At 46.4% G+C, this 12,984-nt stretch overlaps 1 protein-coding gene across 1 annotated transcript; it reads left to right on the plus strand.

Moving 5' to 3' along the window:
- Nucleotides 1-20: 20 nt before the first annotated feature.
- LOC134295272 (multiple epidermal growth factor-like domains protein 8) lies at nt 21-12,331 on the plus strand. The gene is made up of 13 exons (XM_062967123.1): nt 21-42; nt 182-300; nt 1,238-1,442; nt 2,510-2,681; nt 4,120-4,283; nt 5,920-6,064; nt 6,865-7,099; nt 7,207-7,339; nt 7,449-7,659; nt 8,680-8,894; nt 10,331-10,538; nt 10,632-10,794; nt 11,552-12,331. The coding sequence occupies exons 2-13, from the start codon at nt 221-223 to the stop codon at nt 11,865-11,867; spliced, it is 2,247 nt and encodes a 748-aa protein (XP_062823193.1). The 5' UTR covers nt 21-42; nt 182-220; the 3' UTR covers nt 11,868-12,331.
- The last annotated feature ends 653 nt before the right edge of the window (nt 12,332-12,984 follow it).

The following is a 12,984-nucleotide window of genomic DNA, read 5'->3' on the forward strand; positions in this document are numbered from 1 at the left end:
AAAATTGTTTGGGAGACCCTGATTGACAACCAGCTGACCGCAGTAAGTGTCCGCAGGTGCCTGGCTGGGCAGGTCCAGGGCCCTGACCACCCTTTGGGGTCCCAGGGCCCTTTTCTCCTTGCGAACCCGGGCTCAATCCCTTCCTTCCTTCTTTCTTTCCCTCCGTCCCTCCCTTTCCCAGGACACGGCCAGCCGCTTCCTGCACCGCTTGGGCCACACGATGGTGGAGGGTCCGGAGGGCACGCTCTGGATGTTCGGGGGCATGTCCTTGCGCGAGGGCATGCTGGGCAACGTCTACAGGTACGGACTCTTTCCGTTCAAGGTGGCACACGTTTCCCACTCCGTGGCACGTCCAGGGCGAGGGAAGGCGAGGCCCACTTGCGTGCTGACCCTCGGACTCCGTGATGGAGCCGTTGACCCCCACTTCCCTCTCTCAGTGTTGTGACTCAGCCACAGTATAGCCAGAGTCAGGATGAAGAAGGGGATTCTGGGTTTCAGATACAAGAGCCATTTCAGATACAAGAGCCACAAGATGATGGCATGGGAATGCAGGCTGATTCAGAGGCTGGAAAATTGCAGTTTGAGCAGAATAAACTGTTGACCCCAGAAGCTATAGATAACAGACAGGATGACATTCCCATGGGAATTAATGAGTAAGAGAGCTCTCAAGGCCCAGAGAACTCTCAAGATAACAAGACCTTGATTTATCTAGGGTTCAGGTGCAAGATAATGAAGACCTTGATTTATCTAGGGCGGACCGTCTGTTATGGAGAGGTTCTCAGGTCCGTAGGAGTGAGAGGCTGGCGGGAAAGAAAGAGGCCAGTTCTGGGAAAAGAAATGCCTTTCTTGGGTGCTTTTAAAAGTGTGTGTTTGCAGACAGCTCGTTGTCAAAGCAAATCCTCGCTTCATCTGTGTGGATGTTCTTGCTTCATGCTTAGGAAGAGTATTCCTGGATCTTTGTACCTTTGGGCCTTGTTTTTGGGATCTATTGACTACTGCCTTGCCTTATGGATTATTAGACTGCTATGGTTTAGGGACTAATGGATTTTCATGACTTATGAATTATTTGGATTCCTATTGACTCTTTTATTGCAACTTTGAAATACTATCAACTGCCTGCTTTGATTCATTTATTTGCTTTTGCTCAATAAAACTTCAAAAGACTGTCTTCCGTGTTTGACTGAGTGTCTATAGCAAGGTGAACTACTCTGAGGTGCGACACTCTGTCTCTCTGCAGGTACTCGATTGCCGAACGCCGCTGGACGCAGATGCTGGCCGGAACGGAGGACCGCGGCCCGGGACCCAACCCCAGATACTTCCACGCGGCCGCCTACGTCCCCTCCGCCAAAGCCATGTTCCTCCTCGGGGGGCTGACGGCCGACGGCGTGGCCTCCGACTTCTGGCTGCTCAACCTCACCACCCTGCAGTGGAGGCTCATCCCGGTCAGTGGACAAGGCAGGCCGTCTCTGAGTTACAAATCAATATACACACAGAATACAGGTTACGTAGCAAACATATACATTAACAAACAAATAGTGAAGGCTTGGAAGATTGCTGTTTCCAACATCTATGATATTATATTTATCTCATATGTATACACAAACATATATACAGGTCGTGCCTGAGTTACAAGCGTTTGACTTGCAAACAACTCACAGTTAAGAACGGGGCTGGACTGGATGGCCTTTGGGGATCCCTACCAAATCTATGGTAATATATTTATCTCATATATATTTATATATATACACAGATATATACATATACACACACACATATATACAGGTTGTGCCTGAGTTACAAACGTTTAACTTGCAAACAACTCACAGTTAAAAATGGGGCTGGACTGGATGGCCTTTGGGGATCCCTAATATATAATAATAACTAAACACAGCTGTCTATTCTAAACAATATCTGAAAAATATGCACCACAGTAAAGGTTCAAAACATAGAACACAATATGTATATTAGAGTATCATACACATAATAATGTTAACAATAATACAAATAATAATACAACTGATGATCCAATTCTGTCAGCTGTAGTGGCACACAGTCGTAACTTACAGAATATAAAGATTTATAGACTGCAATCATCCAGATTTAAATGCTACACAGAGCAGCTTTCAGTATAAAACATATATCAGACATATATCAACAAGACTCCAACTAAAGTTTGTTAGCGGCACAGTATGTGTACATTCAGTCTCTTCAAAATGGCATGTAATATGCTGTAAAACTAAATATATCAGTGTACAAATCAATTAGTTCAAACCTGGCTTGGAGTCAAAACAAATCAAAGTCTCTGTAGTCTTGAAGTAGTTCTATAGGACTCCTCAGGTTGTAAATGCAGTCAATTAGCCGTAGCTTCAAATCTATGATACTATATCTTTCTTTTTTCACTACTGAAGTCAGACACATTTTGGGTCCGTTGCAAGTTGGTTCTCGGGTGGAAACGCAAGGGTCTGTGCATGCCATTGTTGCTCATTCAATCCTCCTTTGTCTGTCCCAGGACCCGTCCATTCCGGCCGTGGCTGGACACACGCTCACGGCACGGCGCGGCTCCTCCTTGCTGCTCATCGGGGGGTATTCTCCAGAGAACGGCTTCAACAAGAAGCTCCTCGAATACGATGTCCAGTCGGAGGGGTGGCGTTCGGGGAACCAGGCCGGGACCCCCCCCACGGGTGAGCAGAAGGGTTCAGGTCTGCAGGTGATGATGAATGTTGATGGTGACAGTCCTTCCACGTGCACAATGAGGGGCCTTCTCACAGCCACACCAGATGCAATCCCAAGTAGTCAAAGGAAATGTAGCATAATGCTAAATTTTTAAACTTGGTTTGTTGCTTTTCTATAAATTATAACTGTATTCTCAATTCACTTCTGACATGATAAATAAGTAAATGTTATGGAGTCTTGGTAGTTTTGCAACGTCTTGAGTCTTCTCTCTTGAGCCTTCTCCTCCCTTATCAGTGTGTTTTCTTTTGCAAAGCCTCCCACTCTCTGAACCAAGGGAATGTTTTGAAAAGAGAGACACCCTTGCAAGTCAGGAAGAAGAAAAATATATATTTATTAATCTTATGAAAGCATTTCGCCCTGAAATATTTGTTAAACTCTCCTATAGGCATTAACCCCTTGCAAGCTTTTGCCATCTCTATGTACCTTTATATGTGTATCTATCTATATACATTAATTTTACATATGAATTTTCCCCTCATATGTTTGCAGGTCTTTGCAAATCCTTTATACATATAGATCCATGTACCTGTGTATCTGTAGCCATACATATACATGATTTTTATTTATGAATTTACCCTCATATGTTTGCAAGTCTCTGGAAATATCTATATAAAGAGAGATGTCTGGATAGATATGAATATGTTCTTACCTACCTATATATAGGGCTTGCAAATATTACAGAGGGGAAATGAACACACAAATATATATAAACATGTCTATATATATATATATATATATATATATATATATATATATATATATATATGGCTTAAAATATTGTAGGGGAAATGCACACACACATACATAGAGAGAGGGGGGATTTGCAAATGTTTCAGGGGGAAATGCATATGTTAAATTAGTACATATAATTATAGATCTATATCTAGTTCTGCATTATTTATATAAGCATTGAATGTTTGCCTGTTACTATGTTGGAAGCCGACCTGATTCCCCATGGGGAGATTGGGTGGGATCCAAATGAAGTTTTTATTATTATTATTAGATTATTATTGATACCATATTGTTTTCGTTGCCCCTACTTTTCCACTCATAGAGCTAGTTTGTTGGGGTTTTTTTTAAAAATATGGTAAATATTCAAAAACATTTACACTACTGATGTCTCAAATAAAGCAATTTTATTGGTATCTTGGCTTATACTGGAGTCAATGTTTTTCCAGTTTTTTTGTGGTAAAATTAGGTGCCACGGCTTATATTCGGGTCAGCTTATACTCGAGTATATACGGTAAATGAGAGATGTGGTCCCTCCAAGAGGAGCTCGTGGCACAGCATCCCTGTTGGCTTTGGCTCTGCACTCAAATGACTCTCGGGTGCGAATCTGATGCATTAGGTTCAATAGAGTATATCTCTGTTTTCCTCTCTTTTCAGGTCTGTATGGACACTCGGCCGTGTATCACGAGGCCACGGATGCCGTATATGTTTTTGGCGGCCACCGCTTTCACGTTGAGATGGTTTCCGCCTCCGCCGAGCTCTACAGCCTTTACTACCCCAACTTGACGTGGAGTTTGCTGGCTCCGTCCCAAGGCCCAAAGGTAAGGCAGGTGCATTACACTATGCAACACAATGGGTCCTGTCGTAAATTGGTCCTGTCATAAAAACAATGGAAAAGGTTTATTAAACGGCCAAAGTTTTGTCTTTGCGGGAGAGAGTGAGGGACATCCTCCTGCAGTACATTTTGCAATCGTTTTTCAATGAATATCTCAATCAATTTAATGTTGATATTTATAAACAATTATTGGAATGGGAAACAAAAGGGTCGGCTTATACTTGAGTATATACGGTAAATACACCCACTCCACTTGCTAGACTCGCATCAGATCCTCTGATGATGCCATGAGCCACAGATGCAGGTGAAACGTCAGGAGGGAATGCTCTTAGGACATGACCATACAGCCCCAAAATAACACCTGTGCCACATACACACATACACATTTTCACTTTTATTATGTGTATAAATAAATAAATAGACACACTACACCTGCTTGACTCACATGATCCTCTGAAGATGCCATGAGGCACAGATGCAGGCGAAACGTCAGGAGGGAATGCTATGAGGACATGGCCATACAGCCCCAAAATAACACCTGTTCCACATACACACACACACATTTTCACTTGTATTATGTGTATAAATAAATAAATACACACACTCTACTTGCTTGACTTGCATCAGATCCTCTGAAGATGGCATGAGCCACAGATGCAGGCGAAACGTCAGGAGGGAATGCTCTTAGGACATGGCCATACAGCCCCAAAATAACAGCTGTGCCACATACACACATACACATTTTCACTTGTATTATGTGTATAAATAAATACACCCATTCCACTTGCTTGACATGCATCAGATCCTCTGAAGATGGCATGAGCCACAGATGCAGGCGAAACGTCAGGAAGGAATGCTCTTAGGACATGGCCATACAGCCCCAAAATAACACCTGTTCCACATACACACATACACATTTTCACTTTTATTATGTGTATAAATAAATACACACACTCTACTTGCTTGACTTGCATCAGATCCTCTGACGATGCCATGAGCCACAGATGCAGGCGAAACGTCAGGAGGGAATGCTCTTAGGACATGGCCATACAGCCCCAAAATAACAGCTGTGCCACATACACACATACACATTTTCACTTTGATTATGTGTATAAATAAATACACACACTCTACTTGCTTGACTTGCATCAGATCCTCTGACGATGCCATGAGCCACAGATGCAGGCGAAACGTCAGGAGGGAATGCTCTTAGGACATGGCCATACAGCCCCAAAATAACAGCTGTGCCACATACACGCATACACATTTTCACTTTGATTATGTGTATAAATAAATAAATACATCCATTCCACTTGCTTGACTCCCATCAGATCCTCTGACGATGCCATGAGCCACAGATGCAGGCGAAATGTCAGGAGGGAATGCTATGAGGACATGGCCATACAGCCCCAAAATAACACCTGTTCCACATACACACATACACATTTTCACTTTTATTATGTGTATAAATAAATACACACACTCTACTTGCTTGACTTGCATCAGATCCTCTGACGATGCCATGAGCCACAGATGCAGGCGAAACGTCAGGAGGGAATGCTCTTAGGACAGGGCCATACAGCCCCAAAATAAATCACAGCCTTTGCTCTTCTCTCCTGCAGCCCCTGGCGCACTTCTTCCACGTGGCTGCCGTCCTGAAGGACACCATGGTGGTGATCGGAGGGCGCACCGAGCACGAGAACTTCACCAACCACCTCTTCTTCTACCAGCTGAACTGCAACACCTGGATCCTCCCCAACAGCACAGGTGAGCCCAGCGGAAGGATCACCTGGAGCATTGATTTGGGGTTTGCAAGTGGGAAGTGGCCCATGCGCATGGAAGGAATGGGGTGGAAGAGAACACACTGAACCCCACCCACCGAGCGTTTATCCAGAGCAAACTTGCCCAACATCACAAACTTTGGGTCCTGATGGAATTTCTGGGTTAACCTTACATCAGGGGTCCCCAAACTATGGCCCGCGGGCCACCTGCGGCCCATCAAAGCCATTTATCCGGCCCCATCGCGGCGGCTCCCTCCTTCCAAAGCTTTGCTTGTGTTTATGATGGTACAGTAGAGTCAGAAAAAGTAGATCAATACGCAGTAATGCTACATAGTAATTACTGTATTTATGAATTTAGCACCAAAATATCATGATGTATTGAAAACATTGACTACAAAAATGCGTTGGATAATTCAGAACGTTGGATAAGCGAGTGTTGGATAAGTGAGACTCTACTGTATTTTAATTATTATTTAATTAATAATTCATTATTTAGGGGTGCTTTCTTAGTATTTTTGGTGCACAAAGGCAGAATGGGTTGGACTAAAAGGCCCAAGGGGTCTCTTCCAACCCTCTTTATTATTATTATTATTATTATCATCATCATCATCATCATCGTTGAGGCTGTATTTGTTCCCGTTTAGTTTTTTTACGTCAAAATAAGATATGTGCAGAGTGCATAGGAATTTGTTGATTTTTTTTTTTACAACCATGCAATTCAGTGGTAGCGTGGTGGTCCCGTACTGTGATGTGACCCCCCTCCCCTTTTTTCTCTCTCTCTTTCAGCGGGGGCCGTGGTGGGGGAGCCGCTGAGGGCGTCCATTGCGCACGCGGTGGCCTCGGTGGGGGGCCGGCTCTTCCTCTCGGGGGGCTTCGACGGGGTGGCCCTGGGCCGCATGCTCTCGCTCTCGCTGCCGGCCGACCCCTGCCTGGTCTTCCCCTCCCGCCAGGCCTGCAACGCCTCCAGCGCCTCCTGCGCCTGGTGCCACGGCGCATGCCTCTCCGCCGACGCCGCAGACAGGTACGGGCAAACACGCAGCCAAGCGGGCGCTTCGGGGGCTCAAACCACCCCCCAAGATTTTTCAGGTCAAAAATTCATCCTCTTCCTCCCTCCCTCCCTCCTTCCAGGCAGGGCTGTTCCTTGGGGTCTTCCTCCTGCTTCCCGACCCCTCGCTCAGCGGACGAGTGCCGCCGCCTCAAGACCTGCAGTGAGTGCCTCTCCCAGCATCCCCGCGCCATGGCCCACAGTCTGGGCATCCCCGTGAGTATGGGTGGCCTTGCCCTGGAGTGGGAAGGGGCACCCGAGGCTATCCAGCCCACCCTGGCCGGCCCCTGACAGAAGTCTCCCCTCCTTCCCTCCGGCTTGGCAGGCGGTGCCGCAGTGCAAGTGGTGCACCAACTGCCCCGAGGGCGCCTGCATCGGCAGCGCGGGCAGCTGCACCTCCGAGAACGACTGCCGCATCAACCAGCGGGAGATCTTTGTGGCCAGCAACTGCTCCGAGATCTCCTGCGAGGCCTCCGACTGCGCCAAGTGCACCGCCTCCGGGAAGTGCATGTGGACCCGGCAGTTCAAGCGCACCGGTGAGCAAAGATGCGCGGCATTGGCGGAGCATGCGCTGCGGAGATGCACAAACCGGGGAAGCCGATAGGATGGGAAGGTCCTCGGGACAACGGACTAATCAATTGATCAGTCAGGGTTGTTGTGTGTTTTCCGGGCTGTATGGCCATGTTCCAGAAGCATTCTCTCCTGACGTTTCACCCACATCTATGGTAGGCACCCTTAGAGGTTGTGAGGTACCTCTGAGGATGCCTGCCATAGATGTGGGTGAAACGTCAGGAGAGAATGCTTCTTGGAACATGGCCATACAACCCGAAAAACACACAACAACTCTGTGATTCCGACCATGAAAGCCTTCAACAATACAATTGATCAATCCATCGGTCAATCAGTAATTGATTAATCAATTGATCAATCATGGACATATCAATTGATCAATTAATCAATGGTTGAGGCTCTGGGTGGGTTGTTGTGTGTTTTCCGGGCTGTCTGTCCATGTTCCAGAAGCATTCTCTCCTGACATTTTGCCCACATCTATAGCGAGCATCCTCAGAGGTTGCGAGGTACCGTGGTTGCGAGGTGGGCGAAACGTCAGGAGAGAATGCTTCTTGGAACATGGACAGACAGCCCGGAAAACACACAACAACCCTGTGATTCCGGCCATGAAAGCCTTCGACAACACAATTGATCAATCCATCAGTCAATCAGTAATTGATTAATCAATTGATCAATCATGATGAATCAATCAATGGTTGAAGCTCTGGGTGGGCTAATCAATTGATCAATCAGTCATGGACTAATCAGTTGATCAATTGATATGTCAGTCAATCAAATTTCATTGAATAGATGGCCCAGGGAAGGTTCTTGAGACCATGGGTGAGGCTCTGGGTGGACCAATCAATCAATCAGTCAATCAGATTGTGGGAGGTGAGATGGCACATTTTCACCTGCTTCCGGGTGTGGTTCAGAGAGATTAGTCAGAGGCTGAATGGCCATCTGCCGGGAGGGATCGGCTTGAGGGTCCTGGCTTGTGTGTTTGGCAGGGGAGACGCGGCGCATCCTGAGCGTGCAGCCCACCTACGACTGGACCTGCTTCAGCCACTCGCTCCTGAACGTCTCCCCGATGCCGGTGGAGTCCTCCCCGCCCCTGGCCTGCCCCACGCCCTGCCACAACCACAGCACATGCGCAGAGTGCCTCAGCTCCAAGGGGGCCGACGGCGGGTGGCAGCAGTGCGTCTGGAGCGTCTCCCTGCAGCAGGTAAGGCCCGCGCACCGGCAAGCCCCACCTGCACCGCCAGGGCCACGCAGAGGTCTCTTTCCGGTGGTGCAATGCAAATACACTGTGCATAATTTTATTTTCAGTGCATAATTCAAATTGGCGTTGTGCACATCGCAGATATGCCAAGCATGATTTCATTTCCAGTGCATAATTGAGTTTTGTGTTGGGTGCGCTGCAGTATATATACCATGCATAATTCAGATTGGTGGGTGCATTTGTGTTGTGCGCAGTGCAATATATATACCATACATAATTGTATTTCCGGTGCATAATTCAGATTGGTAGGTGCATTTGTGTTGTGGTCAATGCTACTATGCCATGGACAGTTTTATTTTTGGTGCATAATTCAGATTTGTGTTGTGCGCATTGAAAATACACCATGCATAATTTTATTTTCAGTGCATAATTCAAATTGGTGTTGTGCACATCGCAGATATGCCAAGCATGTTTTCATTTCCAGTGCATAATTAAGTTTTGTATTGGGTGCGCTGCAGTGTATATATATATATATATATATATATATATATATATATTGCAGCGCACCCAACATACCATGCATAATTGTATTTCGGGTGCATAATTCAGATTGGTAGGTGCATTTGTATTGTGGGCAATGATACTATGCCATGCATAGTTTTATTTTTGGTGAATAATTCAGATTTGTGTTGGGTTCAGTGCAAATATACCATGCATAATTATATTTCCGGTGCATAGTTGAGATTTGTGTTGTGCGCAGCGAAAACACACCATGCATAATTTTATTTTCAGTGCATAATTCAGATTTGTGTTGTGCGCAGCGAAAACACACCATGCATAATTTTATTTTCAGTGCATAATTCAGATTTTTATTGTGTGTAATGCAAATATACCATGCATAATTTTATTTTCAGTGCATAATTCAGATTTTTATTGTGTGTAATGCAAATATACCATGCATAATTTTATTTTCAGTGCATAATTCAGATTTTTATTGTGTGTAATGCAAATATACCATGCATAATTTTATTTTCAGTGCATAATTCAGATTTTTATTGTGTGTAATGCAAATATACCATGCATAATTTTATTTTCAGTGCATAATTCAGATTTTTATTGTGTGTAATGCAAATATACCATGCATAATTTTTTCCATGCATAATTCAGATCGGTGGGTGCTTTTGTTTTGTATGCAGTACAACTATACCATGCATAATTTTATTTTCAATGCATAATTCAGATTGGTGGGTAAATTTGTGTTGTGCGCAGTGCGTATATTCCATGCATAATTGTATTTCCAGTACATAATTCAGATTTGTGTTGTGTGCATTGCAAATATAACCATGCATAATTGCATTTCCGGTGCATAGTTGAGATGTCGTGTGCACCTACGCAGTGAGTCCTGACCCGCCTCCTGCCTGTGCTTTGCCTCCTTGCAGTGCATGAGCCCCACGTACCTGCCCATGCGCTGTGCGGCCGGGATGTGCGGCCGGGTGCTGAGCGGCTCCGAGAGCTGCGCCCCGTCCTGTGCGCGGTTCCAGCAGTGCGCCCTGTGCATCCAGCAGCCGCGGTGCGGGTGGTGCGGCCTCCGGGCAGAGAACGGCAAGGGCCGCTGCATGGAAGGCGGGCGCAGCGGACCGAGGCCAGGTGGGTGCCGGGGGCCAGGACATGACGGAGCTGTGGGTTCCAATTGCGATGCGGTGCAAATATCACGCCTAAGAGCGCTGTCCTCCCTGGCAGGGCTGGCGGAGTCCTGCGGCCCGAAGGCGGACTGGGCCTTCATGTCCTGCGCTCCGGAGAACGAGTGCCTGAACGGCCACCACGACTGCAACGAGACGCAGAACTGCAGCGACCTGCCGCAGGGCTATCAGTGCACCTGCAAGAACGGGTACACGCTGGACAAGTGAGTGCCCGTCAATAGGCGCATGGATAGTATTGATTTCTTTGAGCAATGTAGAGTGCTGTGTATGAGTTTGAGGTGGGAAACTGGTAAGAACGCACAAAGGAGGATGAAAAAAGGTAAACACATATTTTATTGTTGCCGGTAATGCATTTAGAGTCACCTTAATTTTTGCAGCATTTTTTATTTTTTGGGCCCCTAGTCACAAATGGGGTGGATTTTGCAGATGAAACCTGGCCATGATTTTAAATTAGACTATAACGAATACATGTACCCAGGTTGGTCCAAATCCATCAAAGCCACGAAGGAGCCTTTGTGGTACAAACCAACAAATGCGCAATCCCATTTATTCATTTTTTTTGGGGCCGTAGCAGCAAATGGAATGGAATTTTTGTTTGACACCCAGGGATGATTTTAAGTTGGACTATAATGAATATATGTACCCAGGTTGATCCAGATCTATTAAAGCCACAAAGAAGCCTTTGTGGTACAAACCAACAAATGCGCAATCCCATGTATTCATTTTTGGGGCTGTAGTAGCAAATGGAATTGAATTTTTCTTTGAAATCCAGGGATGATTTTTTAAGTTGGACTATAATGAATATATGTACCCAGGTTGGTCCAGATCCATCAAAGCCATGGAGGAACCTTTGTGGTACAAACCAACAGATGCACATTCCCACTTACTCTTTTTTGGGATGGAATGTTTGTTTGAAACCCAGCGGTGCACTGACCGTGGCCTCTCCGTGGTGTGTTTCAGCGCAACGGGTCTGTGCCGGCCGGTGTGTGAGCAGGGCTGTGTGAACGGGACGTGCGCGGAGCCCAACGCCTGCCACTGCCACTTTGGGTATGTGGGGCGCAACTGCTCCGTGGAGTGCCAGTGCAACAAGCACAGCAACTGCCTGGGGGTGGAGGCCCAGGACCAGTGCCTCCAGTGCCACAACAACACCATGGTGAGCATGCGCTTCCGTGCATTCAGGTCAGGCGCTTCCGTGCCTTTGGGGAAAGGTCTGGGTTATTGTATGGGATGTATGGGGTGTGGCAATGTCATGCTCTCTATATATATCGAAAGATAGAGAGGGGGGAGAGAGAGAGAGAAAGAGAAGAGGGAGGAAGGAAGGAAGGAAGGAAGGAAGGAAGGAAGGAAGGAAGGAAGGAAGGAAGGAAGGAAGGAAGGAAGGAAGGAAGGAAAGAAAGAAAGAAAGAAAGAAAGAAAGAAAGAAAGAAAGAAAGAAAGAAAGAAAGACAGAAAGAAGGAAGGAAGGAAGGAAGGAAGGAAGGAAGGAAGGAAGGAAGGAAGGAAGGAAGGAAGGAAGGAAGGAAGGAAGAAAGAAAGGAAGGAAGGAAGGAAGGAAGGAAGGAAGGAAGGAAGGAAGGAAGGAAGGAAGGAAGGAAGGAAGGAAGGACAGAAAGAGGAAGGGAAGGGAAGGAAGAAAAGGAAGAGGAAGGAACGAAAGAAGGAAAAGGGAAGGAAGGAGAGAGAAAGAAAGAAAAGGAGAAGGAAGGAAGGAAGGAAGGAAGGAGGAGGAAAGAAATGAAGTGAAAGAAAGAGGAAGGGAAGGGAGGGAAGAAAGAAAGAAAGAAAGAAAGAGAGGAAGAGAGGAAGGAATGAAAGAGGAGGAGAAGGAAGGAAGGAAGGAAGGAAGGAAGGTAGGAAGGAGAGAGGAGGAAAGAAATAAAGTGAAAGAAAGAGGAAGGGAAGGGAGGGAAGGAGGAAGGAATGAATGAAAGAAAGAAGGACAGAAAGAGGAAGGAAGAAAAGGAAGAGAGGAAGGAATGAAAGAAGGAAAGAGGAAGGAAGGAAAGAGAGAGAGAAAGGAAGAAAAGGAGAAGAAAGGAGGGAGAGAGGAGGAAAGAAATAAAGTGAAAGAAAGAGGAAGGGAAGGGAGGGAGGGAAGGAGGAAGGAATGAAAGAGAAAAAGAAAGGAGGAATGGAAGAAAGAAAGAGGAAGGAAGGAAGGAAGGGGAGAAGGGAGGAAGGAAAGAAAGAGAAGGAAGGGAAGGGGGAAGGAAGGGAAGAAGGCTGTTAGGGATGTTGGGCGTTGAAGTCCACTCCACCTGGGGGAGGGGGGGTCCAATTCAGCCCCTGCCAGTTTCAGGGCATTTCGGCCCCGGAGAAGAGACTCGCAGGCAGGGCGTTTGTCCCCGTGTTCCTCCCGTGACTCTTTCCGTGTCCGCGTGCAGGGCGAGCAC

This window comes from Anolis carolinensis, unplaced genomic scaffold (assembly GCF_035594765.1).
Source record: "Anolis carolinensis isolate JA03-04 unplaced genomic scaffold, rAnoCar3.1.pri scaffold_186, whole genome shotgun sequence".
NCBI lineage: Eukaryota > Metazoa > Chordata > Lepidosauria > Squamata > Dactyloidae > Anolis > Anolis carolinensis.

Excerpts from the sequence above, each read along its gene's own strand:
- LOC134295272 (XM_062967123.1), top strand. The coding sequence starts at position 221 with ATGGTGGAGGGTCCGGAGGGCACGCTCTGGATGTTCGGGGGCATGTCC. Across the intron at positions 301-1,237 it reads ATGCTGGGCAACGTCTACAG|GTACTCGATTGCCGAACGCC; the intron begins GTACGGACTCTT and ends GTCTCTCTGCAG. Across the intron at positions 1,443-2,509 it reads TGCAGTGGAGGCTCATCCCG|GACCCGTCCATTCCGGCCGT; the intron begins GTCAGTGGACAA and ends TGTCTGTCCCAG.